Source organism: Mauremys mutica, chromosome 6, assembly GCF_020497125.1.
Source record: "Mauremys mutica isolate MM-2020 ecotype Southern chromosome 6, ASM2049712v1, whole genome shotgun sequence".
Lineage (NCBI taxonomy): Eukaryota > Metazoa > Chordata > Testudines > Geoemydidae > Mauremys > Mauremys mutica.
Genome location: NC_059077.1, coordinates 27,486,178 through 27,502,050, shown reverse-complemented (window position 1 = coordinate 27,502,050; position 15,873 = coordinate 27,486,178). Strand labels below are relative to the sequence as shown.

The window sequence follows — 15,873 nt, the reverse complement described above, 5'->3', positions numbered from 1 at the left end:
TAACAGACAATGATCAAGTGATCTCTCTCCTGCCATCCATCTCCACCCTCTGACAAACAGAGGCTAGGAACACCATTTCTTACACATCCTGGCTAATAGCCATTAATGGACTTAACCTCCATGAATTTATCTATTTCTCTTTTAAACCCTGTTATAGTCCTAGCCTTCACAACCTCCTCAGGCAAGGAGTTCCACAGGTTGACTGTGCACTGTGTGAAGAAGAATAGAGGTGAACTTTGCATGTGTTTAAGTGCTTTTCTGATCTGAATCAAGGCCTGGGCGTGCTATGCTTTTCTCTTTGTAATATTTTATAGGATCCAGATTAACCTTTGTGTCAACAGTACTTTTATAATTAAAGTAGTTAAGTCACGTATAAGTAAAATCTGTATTCTTCACCCATTCTGCTTGCTTTCTTACTATTTTGCCTACCGCCATTGGTCAGGAATAGATTAATTTACATTCAAAACATTGGGCCTGATTGGTATTGCTACCAGATCAGAATTTTACACTTGATTTGCATAGGGGAAAATTACTACCTCAGATGCAATCCAGGAGGGAGTTACAGATTTGTGGATTTTAAGGCCAGAGGGGTCTATTACATTCATCTAGTCTGAGCTCCTGCATAACATAGGGCATAGATTTCACTCAGTGAATTCCTCCTTTTAGCCCAGTAATGTATGGTTGAACTAGAGCATATTTTTAGAAAGATATTTAATCATGATTTTAAGACTCCAAATACTGGAGAATTTGGTAATTTGCTTCAATGATCAATTACCTTCACTGTTAAAAATGTGCACGTTTATTTCATTTGAACATCACTAACTTCAACTTCCAGCCATTAGATCTTGTTATGCCTTTATCTGTAGGATTAAAGAGTCATCTGGATCAGAAATCTTCTCCATATATAGGTTACTAGAGATCATGGTATAGCCTTCATGGCTTCACAGAGAGCTCTAGGCTATAAAGACACACACAGAGATACATTTTGCAGTCCAATATCCCATCTCTGAGTGCCTGACCCTGTCTCACTCCACCCTGTCTCAAAAACAACCAGTAAGTCTGCACTTATTTTCTTCGACTAACTAATCATAAAGACACAAACTCATGATGGAACATAACCCATGACTTGACTATCGGATGTGTGATATACAGTTTTGTAAAAAAAGGGATATTCAGCCCAGTGTTCCGGTGTCCCAAACTAAGATTTAATATAACTCTAAATCTTGATGGGACATAACTATCAAAAGCAATGGAACTTTTGAGAAACAAAGATCTTGTTTTTGTGAAGTGAGACAATGAAGAATGAAGTGTGAGAACAATAGACAACATCCACTATGTAAGCAGAATGTTTCTCGAAGCTTTCTATGACGTGTCAACCTAGCATGAACAATGACTTGTTTTCTCTGTTATTTCTCCTTCCTAACCAGTTGCTGTGGGATTGCATGACATGTAAATGTGTGTGTTAATCCTTAAGAAACTGAAATATAATCAAGATGTATTCTACACAGGGAGTTAAAGGAGGAAAGGGTGGAAATTTCAAAAGTGCTCAACAGTGGCCTAGTTGAAGTCAGTGGCCATTTTACCATGGGGAGCAAAGTGAAGTAAATGCTAAGTGCTTTATAAAACTCCACCCAAAATATTTGTCTTGCTTCTTTACAAATAACTTTTCTTCCTTTTCTTCCTCAGGGCTCTTCCTGCAATGATGCATTGGGTCCGAACTCAGAAACCAGGAGAAAGTGGTATCAATATTATCACTGCTGATTTTGTAGAACTTGGTGACTTTATCAGCACTGTCATAAAACTCAACTATATCCTGGATGAAGGCGAAGCTGATACTACTTGATACTACTGCAATATATTTGTTGTTCATTGAGTAGATTTAAAAAGAAAACCCAATTGTATTAGAAAAAAATATCTTGTAACACACAGATCTTCCTATAACACTGAATCTCTGAGGTGTTTAGGGCAGTAGTGGGTGGACAAAGGGAAATGTTTTCATTGGTTATTATAATGTTCTACCTTAATAAACCCTCATGTTTTTCATTTGAAGAGCAAAACAGGATTTCTTTAGTGGTCGACTAGAGAAAGCCACTTGCACATTTTCCACAAAGTACCAAATATAATTTCTGTGTCTTACTTCTAAGGTTATTAATAGTGCCAAGCAATTTGCTGTATGCAGACTGGAGGGACATATAATGCCCTATGTCTGCACAGGGAATTCCCACTGACATGAATGTTTTGCTGCAGACCAAGGGCAGTATATGACCCTAACATTTTAATTCAAAGCACTTCATCTGTTAGGTGGCTTAACTGATTACATTCATTGGCGGGCATCAGTTTATTGGCCTTTGGGGAATAAATTCAATATAAAGCCATGCCTGCAACTCTTGTATCATCAGCAGGCAGCAAATATTCAGACCCATAGTCTGTAGCCTTTGCAGAACATGGGCCAAATCCTGACCACCTTCTCACCTGGGGTAGGATTGTCAGAAGTGCTGTGCGCTTGCTGAAGTCAAAGAGTGTGCAGCATTGGCCTAACTCTAATCCCATCAAAGCCAGAGGGAGTTTTACCATGGACTTCAGTAGGAGCCGAGCTAAGGCAATGCTGAGCACTTTTAAAAATCCCTCCCAGGAGACGTCCCACTCACGGGTCTGATGCAAAGCCCATTGAAGTCAATGGGAGGCTTTCCATTCATCAGCTTTGGACCGGGCCCTAATTCAGTAGAATTACTCATGTGAGTAGGATGAGCAGGATTTGACCTCATCTATAGAAATTTGCTTTCTGCAGGAATAAATCGATACAGACGAAACATTGACTTGTTTAATATGAAGGGGTAGTATCAAGTTCTCTTTAAGGCAGCTATAAACACAGAACAACAGTTTTCTGCTGATGAAAAAATTGGTGCCAATTCAACAGTGAAAAAATGCTCTATTAAAGAGTGGAACAGTTCAGTGAGTAGCATATAACATTAACCTATGGTCCTTTCATTCATGTGAAATAATAAATCATGACAAGAGGTTTAGAATATCTGCTATTACAACAGCAGACCCTCCAGTCCCCCTACTCTTAATGAAACATATATCACTCTAATAGGTGAAAAAATTGGTGAGGTATAAAATAAAGTGAGAGCAGAGTCATTGTATGGTTTCAACAACTCACAATTGAAAATTACTAGAGTTAATCATATATACTGATGTGCATGCAGACAATGGAGGAAAGCAGAACATTTAGTAAAATTTGTACAAATCATATGGACTCCAGAGTAGTACAAGGGGAAATTGCTCATTGAAATATAGTTTAAATCTGAAAGGTTGAGTGTTAAGGTGGTATCCTTATTCAGTTGAAGTCCCCTTAATATCAATGGAAGTTGCTTGAGTAAGGCCTAAGAATGGTTTTATTTGGCCCTTACTAATTTCCATTAAGTGATTAAAACATTAGGAATAGAAACTGCAAATGCAATGTTCTGAGGTTACGAAAATGAAAATGGCGTCACCAGGAAGGGATATATTTTCATTAACAAAGTAGTGGAATAAAAGGTATACTCACTGGTATTTTATATTTAGATGATGTGCCAGTGTGTGTCTATGCATGTATGTGTGCAGAAAAGGCACATATATATACATACAGACATATATAGTCTGTATGTACACAATACAGAGACATGCACACACAGAACTGTGCCCTCATTTTTAGCTATAGGTATATATACAGGTTAAAGAATGTAGAAAGTAAATTTACAACTACTTCTTCATTAACCATTCCTGTGTGTTAATTAGGGCTATGAGAATCAGTCACAATGGAACCTTAAAACCCGGCCAGTTTGGTTTCTTTACTAACCCAAAACTTGACCAAAACATTTGCTGAGGTTCACAAACACTGTCTCTTCCCATAGGAGATGGAGGAAGCTATGGTTTTCACACAAAGCCAGACAAAACTCAGTAGGTTCTGATGAACGTAGTTTTCAGTTTCCAGATTCTCTCAAAGGAAAATTCAACAGATGAGAGCTACATGAGTTGAAATGTGAGTTTTGCCGAATCCCGTGCAAACTGAAACTGCCACATTTTGCACAGTTCTCAAGGCAGTGCCTTTCCTTTTAACAGGGTGTCTGGTGATATAAATCTACAACTTGTTTGCTTACTTATTGGAGATATGGTTTAAGAAGCTATTTTCATAATTATTTCAGTGAGCCAAATTGCTTTTTTTCCCCTCAATGTCTTCTGTCATTTTTCAGTTATTTAAATGTGGCCAAAGTATTTTAACTGCATATAAATATTGTATGTTAAAAAAAAATTAAAATCTGAACATTGCAAACATCTTTAGGGCGAGCAAAGAAAAAAGACTAATTTGCTTTTATTTTGTGATTGGGTTTCTATTATAACCCACTGAAAGGCACAATGTTGATTTCCTCTTGTAAACCCTGAGTCAAGCACACATAAAATGCCACAAGGGTTTCATTTATATAAATAGTACTGAAAACAGGTGTTTCAATGTATTTAAGAAAAAAGTATATATAAATATAACTATGTTGTATCTTAAGCTTATTGGCATTGTTAAAATGTTTGCTTAGCATCAGTTGTGTCCTATTTGTTGTTTGGGTGCTGGAAAATAAAAGCAAAGCAAAAAAGTCCTCTGCAAAGATAGGGTAATAAACAAATTATGTAGTTTCTCCATTAGGGTGGGGGAGGGAAGAGATCTTTCTGCTGTTAGCTAAATGCACAAAAAAACCTTGTCGGATAAATGACATTTTTGTTCAGCTGTTAATCTCCTTCCCAATGAAGAAGAACAGAATGTAATAGCAAGGGCTGTGGATAAACAAACTTGCTTTAACTATTGTCGGGGAGGAAATAGAGTAACATGTTCAGTTTGCTAGGCTGTGATGGACAAAAATCTTAATCCTGCCATCCTAACAGGCAGAGTTTCCATTGTTGTTCTTGTAGGATGCTTGTCAAAAAACCAGACAAACCAGAAAGGAAGTGTGCGATACAACTGGATCATTTTAGGGCTTGTCTACACAGGGAGTTATTTCAGAATAGCTATTCCCAATTAACTCCATGTGTGGATGCTTATATTCCAGCATGAGTATCTTATTCCACAATAGCTTAATCCATACAGCCTTCTTATTCCAGAATAAGAGCAACTACCCATGGAATTAATCAGGAATGATTAATCTGCTTTAACTTCTCACTTTCACTTACTCTGTATTAATTTTCATGTGTAGACAAGTCCTTAGAGCCCAATCTCGCCATCTGTATTTAGGCAAAATTGACTTGAACATTAAATTTGTCTGCTTATGAACTCCAGAATTGGGTCCTAGTACGTTCCACTGTTTGACATACCCTGCTTTGGTTTTTCTGCACACATACCACATGGAATCCTATATGGGAAATAATGACTGTAATCTACTGATAAGAGCAAAAACCCCACCTAAGATACTGGGCATCATAATTTTTCCATCTGTTGCATTTTGCATCCTTCACTGTCTTTTGGAGCTTGCAATGTTAATTCGTGGGCTATCATCACATTGTCTTTTTTCTCCTCTTGTACACATTTAACCACTCGTGTCTCTAGTCTAGTGTGTACATGTCAAGTAATATGAATCTTTTGGGTGTTATGACACAGCTACTTAATGTTTTCTTTCAGTCAGATCTGCAAAAATTACCTATCACAACAGAGCACCACATAAATTAAAGATCTTCAAGGCACCAGATGCTCAGCTGGTGTAAATCGGTATAGCTCCAATCATTTTCTTGGGGCTATCTTGATTTATACCTCATGAGGATTTGGCCAGCTGATTTCATACCAGTATACTCATTGGCTTCAGTGAAGTTATTTCTGACTTACACCAGTGTATGTGAGATCAGAATCAACCTAAAGGGTCCAAATTCTGTTCAGTTTTCACCAGTGTACCCCCCCCCATGGAAGCCAACTAAAGTATCAATAGTAATGAAATCAATGATATTGCAACTGGTGTAACTACAAGTAGAATTTGCCCCAGTATTTTGATAGTGTAATTTACACATACATTCTGCTGTTTAAAAGGATCATAGTGTTCATTTCTGTAAAAGTATGTACAATATGTGTGTGTACCTCCTGAATGCAGAGTCAAATCCTGCTGTCAAAACATCTCTATTGGCTTCAGAGGAGTTACTGCAGATTTACACTGGCGTAATCAAGAGCAGAAATTGACCAGTGTGTGGTACATGGTATGAAAGGAAATAAAAAATTCTGAAGACTAGCTGAGAAATATAAAAAAAGAGAAGTCTACTGAGAACATATCTCTAGTGGTTTTCATTCTGAATACAATGCATGGAGTGATGAGCATTGCCATCTGAATGGGCTATATGCAGATTCAAGAGTTCAGCTAACACCATTTTAGACCGCTAAACTCCTTTTCAGTGAAGCAAAAGCTAATAGTTTATATGATGTGTTTGCCATATTTCACTGGTAGCTTCTGTGTTATATACAGTTGTCAACATTGTTCTGAATTGTATGTTTACCCACTGACAAGGATAAAATATGCTGTAGAGTATGTAAAATGTATTGATGACCAGTTTCTTGGAGTTAAGTGATTTTTCTCTATTATTATTTGTTTATTACTGTGCTGCTGTTTTATAGGTACTGGCTACGTGTGTGTGTGTGTGTATGTATGTGTGTGGGGGGGTGGGGGTTGTGTATAAAATGTGAGAAAGAACTTATCCTAAAGGAAAAGGGCAGTCATGGTACCTGCCTTACGGTAGCTACATTATTTTGTTAAGCCCCATAGTTATGAGTTCAGATTTCAAAACAAGTTGTGTGGTTTCTGAATGTTTTTTGTAGAACTGGGTTTTACTTTTTAGAGGGAGTTGAACTTACTTGGAGCTCATTTAAAAACTGATAAGGATTAGCACATTTTTATGATCAAATTAACTATACACAAATATCAAGACCTAATGTGACATATATTGGCCAGATCATTCCCTCAGATATACACTCACAGCTCCTATTTATGTCAAGGGGAATTGGACACATCTAATGGAGAGCATGTAATTTGCACTGTATTTTAGTGTAGCTATGACACTTAGGGCAAAATCTGCCAAGGTACTTCAGCGGTGGGTGGGGAAATACCTGGGTGCTGGATAATACTGAGAATGTCCTCTGGTGGAATATGGTGGAAACCTGCCCCGGGATCAGGGTTCATTCCACATGTTGAAGAGGGAAGTTAGGGACAAGGAGATACTCAGGCCAGTCCTGCCCATTGACAGCATTCTGCTGTCTTGAGTGATTACAGCTTTCACTATGAAGGGATGTAACGTCCAACAGGCCAGAGTTGAAAGGCTTTATGCTCTAAGAAAGAAGGGGAGCGTCAGTACTTTCTACTACATAGAAATATGATGAATCAGCCAACCATGTCTCCTCACCAATCAAAGACAGTTCCCCCTTCCTGTTTCTGCCTGCAGCACCTCTCCTTGATGTTAAGGGTGAGTGTGTCCCCAACACCCAATATGTGACACAAGGCAGGTCTAACTCCAGATCTGCCCAGCCAGACAGCTGCGTGCTGGCCTGCTCAGAGGATACACAGCTATTGTATGTCTGTATGGTGGGGAGGGGAGCTTCAGAGTCAAACCTGCTTAAGAAACATAACAGGTTTGGGGTATTGAGGTGAAACCCAGTGAGAATCCACCCTGCTGGTTGGGGAAGAAGCTGCCGCAGTGTTTAATTTGTGGCAGGGCTGAGCCCCAGTACCTCTAGGCTTGCCACATCAGTTAGGAAAGTAAATCATTGCTTGAGCCCCAGCACCTCTGGGTTTGGCAGTTCATAGCTCCAGCACTTCTGGGCTTGCTGCATCAGTTATGAAAGTAAAAAAATTGCTTGAGTCCCAGCACCTCTTTCATTACAAATTAAGCACTGAGCGGAAGTGCTGCTTACCTAATTTCAGCACCCTTCTGCAAGCTCTCTACCCCCTGTCCATCATCCCTCCCCTCCCTTCAATGTGCACTAATATGCCTTACCCTACTCTCAACCTCATCTCCCTCCCAGCATCACTAGCAGAGGTGAACAAACCCACATCCATGCTGGATATGGGAAGGTTGCTGGTTTCAATGCACAGCTTCCAGCTTTGTTCAACAACTTCCATGAAGGGACACAGGGCTAGGAGAAGGCAGAGAGAGATCTAGGTCTCCTGTCGCAGGCAGGTTTCCCCCACCTCCACCACCCAGTCCCCATGCATATCCACATGCTTGATCTGTTAGGTACACCCTTCCTTGGTTGAAGATAATTTAGCCCTAAATTTTGTAACTCCACATTTAAAACTCAAATGAAAAACTAGCTAGTAAATGTATCTGTGGGGGCAATCCTATGCTAGCAACAAGATGGAATAGAGCCCGTAGGCCTCAATCCTGCAGTTGAAGCCACGTGGGCAAACTTTTTTCACTCATGCAGAGTCCCACCAAAGTCAATTGGATCTGCAAAGATATCTAGATTCTGTGACTTGTATTTACATTAACAAATCTGTTTTGATTAGTGTTACACCACTTGGGAAGCTTGGATACATAGAGCAGAATGCACTAGTTTTAAGTGTCATAAAAATTGGGGGGGAATGTAGTTGAAGATAAATCCATGGCAGGTGTTGGGTTATTGAGTGCCTCGAAGATGAGTAGTTTTAGAAGCGTGCAAGGTAGTTATTCTGACAATATTGCCATACTGCCTCTGACACTATTAAAATTCTCTTTCTACAAGCCTTACTATTCCAAATGATTGCTAATGCATTGGAATGACATTATTCTGTTTTGTGAGACGTGGGTGTGTCACACTGGTGACATATAGCTCCTTGTGCATTGTGCACCAGCGGTTCACAGGGCTGTACCTTCTCTTTTTAGGATCTAGTCAATGGTACTTTAATAAATGTTGTGTAAAAAAAAATTGCCTATAGTTCTGTATAGCAAATGTGATTTTTTTATGACAAGAATGTGTATTTAATGTAAAAAGCATAAAACCCAGTTTCTTTGTATTCGGTGAAATGTCTAATAAAGCCCTGGTACCCGTATGCTTATGCTGTGGTTTCACTGCAGTTCACAAGTTCAGTGTCTAGATGCAACAAAGAACTTCCAAAAAGAACTGACCAAAGACATTATACAATGGAACTTTCTTCAGGGCGCTTCTGTGAAATGGGTTAGAGCCCATTCTGGCTCACCTCAGTAGATGAGCCTTGTCCTCCCCATATACACCTGTGTGGAGAAGGTAGGTTGCTGGAATTCATTACACTCCCTGACTAAAAGCACTGGGAGCAGGGGGAGCCACTAGAGCCTCCCTCCCACCCGCACCTTGGGGCTGTGCACCGCTCTCCGCCCCATTGTGCATTGCCTGGCAAACCAACATCAGCACAGCAAAAGGCTGCATCTCCAAAAGGGAAGTGGGAGCCTCTTGTCAAAGCCACACTGCTGCAGCCTGTGGGGAAAGACACATCTCCGGCCAAATTCTCTTATGAGTTATTCTGTGCGTCTCCAATGCATTAAATGGAGTAGCACCACTGTAAATGAGAGGACAAATGGGCTCACGGGCTCCACAGTGGTGGAATGTAACAAGAAGCTATGTTTTCCTCTCCCACCTGTACAGAGGATCTCTGGTTATTTTGTCTTTATTCCCTATGTATATGGAATTCTCACTGATGTTAGTAAGGAGCTCACCTGTGTCGAGGGAGAGCAACTTAGAAGGGATCTATTTGCCATGCCGAGTGGAGGAGAGAATTTAGCTTGAAATTTGGTGATTTGATAGTAATCATGCAGGATCCTGCTTTGAGTTATATCAATGGGGTGCACTGGTATATGGCTCTCATTCAGCAGACTGTACAACTGCACGGTTTGAACAAGTTTATAATTTGGGAGAAATGGGAGGGACTATACCTTGAAAGTGCCGTTCTACTCTTAAGAAGTGACTGTAAACAAAGCCATGGGGATGGTCTATGCTTCTTGTCTCTCACTGAATCAAAATCACAGTCTTAGGAGCAAACAGATGTGTTAGCTGCCAATCTTGCAGTCTCACCCATCATGCTGTGGGCTTTCCTGTTTGTCTCATGCTCACCAATAAAAAAGATTCTGCAGACTTGTATTGCCAGGACAAAAGGGTTAAATTTCTGAGCAGGTGTTTTTGCTCTCCCTCCAGAAACTAGTGAGGGAATGGGAGAGGCTCCAGGTGCAGATGGTTCATTGTTAGGAGGATAAAAGCAGTGGATTAGGAATTATCAGCCTCTCTGTTTGCTGGAATTTCTCAAAGTCTGAGTGAGAGACCCTAACTCCAAGAGTCAGTATTCCTACGCTATGTCTTCACTCTAGAGAGGGAATGAACTACTGGATTATTTTCCTAATTACAAAAGGGGGCAGTTGTCTTCATGGCTACTCTAGGAAAAGGAACATCAGGCCAGGCCAGCTTGGACCTGCTGTGACAACAGCTCCCTTAGCTCACTATAAATGTGAGAAGTGTGTATGTCTCTGTTCAAGAATAATATACTAGTCTGATGGCGGCATGAGAGAGCTTGGCTATCAGAGAAATCTTAAAAAATACTTATATTATTGTAAGCCTAATATCAGAGGAGTAGTTCTCAGGCAGATGTTAGAAATTCCAGAAGATAATGTATTAGGTCACTAGACAAAATAGCTGGGGGAAATGGATAAAACAGGATTTTCCTTTAGCTAGATCGGAGAGCTCAATTAAAACACAACTCCTGGCTAGTGTCAGACATCAACCAGAAATGGCTTTTCTAGAAATAACATGAGTGTGGTGAGCAGCTCAGTACAGGAATCAAGGCAGATAAACAAGCCTTCCAGTTTTCTGTCTAGTTATCTGCTCCTCAGCCTTCCAGCTGCAGTCTCAGGCTTTTTAATTTTTTTTTTCACAGCAACTGGAAATTTTAGGGGGGGGGAAATCTTTGTGGGGGGTGGGGAGGCTGGTATCAAACACTCAGCACAGTCCTCCTCCTTTGCTCTTTCTTTTCCAACAGAGACACAAGGTGAAATTCTGATGTCATGCAAAAGGCCTGTTGACTTCAGTGGGGCCAAACTTGTAGTCACAGAGTTTGGGGGAAAGCTGCGAGAGTGAATAATGGCAGAATCTCAGTTACCACCCTCCTAGCTAACCACTCAGCTTCTAGTCCACTCTTCTGGTTTTTGGTACCAAGACCTGGCTGGCCCAGCGAGAGAGGAAGCTGGGGGAAGCCAGGCTGGAGAGAGGGGCAGTTGAGCAGAGAGTTTGGAGAACAGGAGAAAGGAGGTAGCCAGACTTCCAAGTGAGACCAGAATGCGCTTCCCAGGATGACACTGAAAGGGAAGGAGGTCAATGAGCCCTTGGTAAGGAGGAATTGAGAAAAATGGGTTATAGAGAAAATGTTGGGGCAGGGGAGGTCACAAGAAAGAGGGGAACTTCAGAACAAGAGAGGCCCTTGGTCCCCACCAGAAGGGTTTCTCCTGAAGGTGCCACACCAGTGACTGGGTCTGCTATCTGCTCCGTGAAGAAGTGCACATTTAAAATGACCCTGTTTCTGTCAGGCAGTGAGTGCTGCATTGTTCAGTCACACCCAGTTCAGATTCAAATCAAGGCTGCTTTAAATTACTTATGCAGCTTGTATTGGACAATGGGCACAGTTTTAATTAGTGCACACCAGCAAAATATATTCCATTTCCTCTCTCCCACATTGTTTATGCAGTCAAGAAATCTTAGTATTTGTTATTGAAGCCATTGTTCTGACCAAATCACTTCCCATTATGTATATTAATAGCCAAGCAGAATCACCTTTCCATGCCTTCTAGAAAGCTTTAAAAAGAAACTACGTATTTGCGGTCAAACACAAGAGAACTGGATCTCTGTTCTATTGCTGTCAGTTGTGCTTTAGGTACAATACCCAGGAAGTGGTAGGAGAAAATGCTGTTTTGGAACACAAAAGAGCATTATTATAATCATACTTCCATCCCATTGGTTGAGCCCCTCTGGCTTTACTTTTCTGGTTGCACAGAACAAAGATAAAATAAACTCATATCCCTGAGTTCAAATCTAGAAGGATTATGCACTATTCTGACATGAGCCTGAATAATCTCATAGATAAAGTAAACTTTTTATCTGTGAGAAGAGGATTATTTCCTAGACTCTGACAAATTATAATGTTACACTGGAGTAAAGCCAAATTTCGGTGGAGCTACTCTAGATTTACACAAATATAAATGAGATCAGAATTTGCCCTTTCTGGTGCTACACTATTCAATACACAAAGCCCAGAACAAAATGAAAATGATATTCTCTCAGTCACTTGGGGGGAAAATGCTAGAAGAAAAGACAAATTTTAACAGGGTCAAAAATATGGGTGAATCATTTAAGAAATAAATTATAAAATATGTAGTGTAAAAACCCAGTGCTGACTTAGAATTGAAGATAACCATTGTATAGCATCCCATTCTGTTATAGAGCTACCTGTCTGTTTAACCACTTGAGGGCAAAATTCTAGTCAATTACCATATTCTTCCAAGTCGCTAGTTCCAGTGCTATTAATGACCTTGTCATACAACCCATCTAACCCTGTCACCCCCTTTTAACTACTTCCCACCCAATCTGAGTTAGTCTCAGTCGGGTCTTAGAATACAGTAATAGCACCCAGATGTGTGCTAACCACACTGTAGAATAAACAAGGGGTTGTGGCCTCTTTTTCCCCCAGACATTTTGGCTACCCACACAATCTATTTAAATCAATTGGTTTAAATCACATTTAAAAAATCATCCCTGGAAAATTCAGTCTTATATTATATGTGACACTATGCATAGGGGTGAAAGGATGAGGAAATCTATGAGGCTGGCAGTGAAACAAATCACACAAAATCAGTTACTCAGTTTAGGCATGTGCATAATCTGACAGTGCAGTTTTTGAAGAAATATAGTCATTGATTCACCCTACGGCTATGATGGAAGAAGCTATTCTTAAGCAGGGGGCTGAATGAAGAGATACATTCTTGGCACACCAGAATGGGGCAGGGACTCCAAGTATAGTGCTGGCATGCCCAAACAAAACCAAAACAACAACAAAATGCACAGATACCATTGTATGAGAAGTGAATGAAAGGTGCATCAAGACTACCATTGTTGCTGCGAGTCCTACATGTATAACAAGCACCATGTGAAAAATGAGATGTCCCCGGGTAGCAGTTCACCATCTTACGGGTCTTACATTTGACATACAAGGGCTTCTCTCCTGTAAGGTAGATTTGTTTTGAGAATAAGCCCCCTTTCCCGTCCTATCTTGTACCAAAGAAAAAATAGCCCACGGATGATGGTGATACTATAGAGAGAGCTTCAGCATTGCTGAGCCAGATCTTTAGCTCATCGAACTAGACGTAGCAAAGTAGCAGACAGCCAAACAACAGTTATGCTGGTTTTAAGCATTTATTAAGGCAGATTCTCACTGACAGCTCTGGTTTTACCAGTTCTAAATCAAATGTTAGTACAAAATATGCCTCAGAGCTTCACAGCCCCAGCTGCACATAGTTGGTGTGGAGAAGCCTCTGTGGAGGCCTAGGAAAGAAGGAGCATCCCCCAGAGACATGACATCTCATCTCACCATCACTTCCTCCCCTCAACACACCTTCGGCTCCATTTTAGTCTTTTTGTTCTCCCCTTCACACCACCCAACGAACGGGAGAAAAGAACTCTAACTGACTTGCCCCTAAGGCTACAGACAGAATGTTGTCGGATGCAGTTGTGCTTAAAATTCAGTGACCTGACCAGAATTAAGAGTTGCTGGTCTCCAGAGTGCGCTTGGACCACAGCTCTGACTGCATGTATAGTAGCCTTCAGGCTATTCTACTGCCCCTCTGGAGAACTGTGGAAAAGGGACAAATAAGAACTATGGAATGGAAGATAAGTGTCCAAGCCAATCATTCCAGCCAGCAGTTGGGCAGGCTCTTGGCTGATGTAAATCAGTGTCGCTTCAGTTACGTCAATGGAGCGATGCCAGTTTACATCGGCTGAAGATTTGTATGTTCATGACATACAAATGCAGAAGTTAAATAAAAACATAAACTGCTCTTTCTTGACTGTTGCAGCATAACACTACTTTAGTGTTTCAAAATCCACAACCTCAGCACACAAGAACTGAGAGAGAGAAAGCAGGCTGCTCCCTGAGGCAAAGAGGCACTGCTCACCTCACCTGGCTCTTTGCTGCTTAGACTCAGATTGCACACTTCTCTATAGCGCTCCCTAGCCTGCAAGCAGGAAACCCCTGAAGATTTAAAGTGACAGTTTACAATCGTAATACAGGTTTAAATACACCAAAGAGTTGGCCTTGTAGAGTCTGCACTTATTAATCCCAATGGAGGAATGGATTTTTGACTGGCAGCTACAGATGATATTATATAAAATTACATGGGAGAAATTTATGAAATTTCAGGTAAATTCTCTTATTCAGATACCAAAATATTAAAGTTTCAAAAACACACCAAATACTTACAGTATTTTATTTTTACTTACATATAGAAGAAAGGAGAGCTGGATTCTGAGGTTTTAATAAGGAAATTGTACAAAACAAAGAAGAAGCCCATTGTTGCTGCAGTTGAAATGTAGACACCAGACCTTGCATTATTAGGTATAAGGCCTTTTCAAATTTATATCCATTTCCATTCTACTTATAAATACTTTCAGACATATTTAAGAACAAGAACTTTGCCAAAGCAAAATCTAAATGAGATCTATGGCCACAGATGGGGATGTGTCCTCTGCTTTATGACTTTATTGAAAATATGCTATGTGCAGCTGCTATGTTGGGAGGCAAGGAGAAAAGACCTGCTGGACAAAGGGGCTAGGAAAAGTTATCCTAGGACCGCAACTTTCCAACTCTAAATCTGTGGATAACTTTTAATTGGAGATTCTCTCAGGGACTTTCTAACCTCCAGCTCCCCACCATCCCTCAGTCTATTCTCTTGGTCCGTGCACTGCCAAAAAGAGCTCTGTGCACCATTGTAGTAGGAAGTAATGAGGCCTCTTGGCACTAACATAATGATGATAGTAAAATCACCCAGCTTTGGCAGGGAGGTGGGCTAAGTGACTTCATAGGTCTTTGTTCTATGTCTAAGTTTTATGATTCTACGCAGGGGAAGCCACTAGCTGAGAAGAGGAGGAGCAGGAACCCAAAACTATTACTCCACATGCTGTTATTCCTCAGATTACTGCACATCATCACGCCCTGCACACACTGACCTTTCAAATGCAAAATGAATGACTGGGTCTCCGCTGCCTTGCACCTTGTATGGCCATTTACAGAGAGGGCCAGTCCTAGACCAAATGGTGCCCCAGGCAAGGAGCATCTTTGGTACCGCCCCCTCCCCTTCCATTTGTTAAACTTTTAAATACCTTATTTTTTTATTGCATTTGTAGCCCATTTCATGACTTTGATGCATGATTTGCATACATGATTGAGCCTGTCATTTAAGATGATACATTTGCACACTAGGATCTGTACATCTGTATTTATTCATGCACAGCACCCTGAGCCCAGCACCCCCCAAAACTGGTACCCCAGGAGGTCCCCTGGGTTACCTGACCCTAAATCTGGCCCTATCTGTGGATATGCGAAGTGCATGAGAAATGCTAAAATGCAGCTCTTTCTAAGATTAGATACTCTGCACCTCTGGAGACCCACATACCCACCTTTCAGGGAGGAAAAACCTGCCACACCAAAAAGATACCCTGGGAAGGCTTTTTTTTCTTCTCAAACAAACAAACAATACTCTTGTCAGCTTGTAAGCCTTCAAATTGCTCTTCAATAACAGTTACCTTTCGCAGCACTGTTATAGCTGTGTTAGTCCCAGGATATTAGAGAGACAAGGTGGGTGGGGTAATACAGTCTCTTTTACTGGCCCAACTTC

General features: G+C 40.7%; 1 protein-coding gene across 2 annotated transcripts in view; it reads left to right on the top strand.

The window, feature by feature from the left end:
* PLCXD3 (phosphatidylinositol specific phospholipase C X domain containing 3) overlaps positions 1–8,997 on the top strand; it is a 141,312-nt gene extending 132,315 nt beyond the window's left edge. For both annotated transcript variants that reach the window (XM_045022390.1, XM_045022391.1), the window contains exon 3: positions 1,687–8,997. In XM_045022390.1, the coding sequence (XP_044878325.1) occupies positions 1,687–1,843 (157 nt within the window). In that variant the 3' untranslated portion in view covers positions 1,844–8,997. The remainder of the gene's footprint in view (positions 1–1,686) is intronic.
* Positions 8,998–15,873: the final 6,876 nt, after the last annotated feature.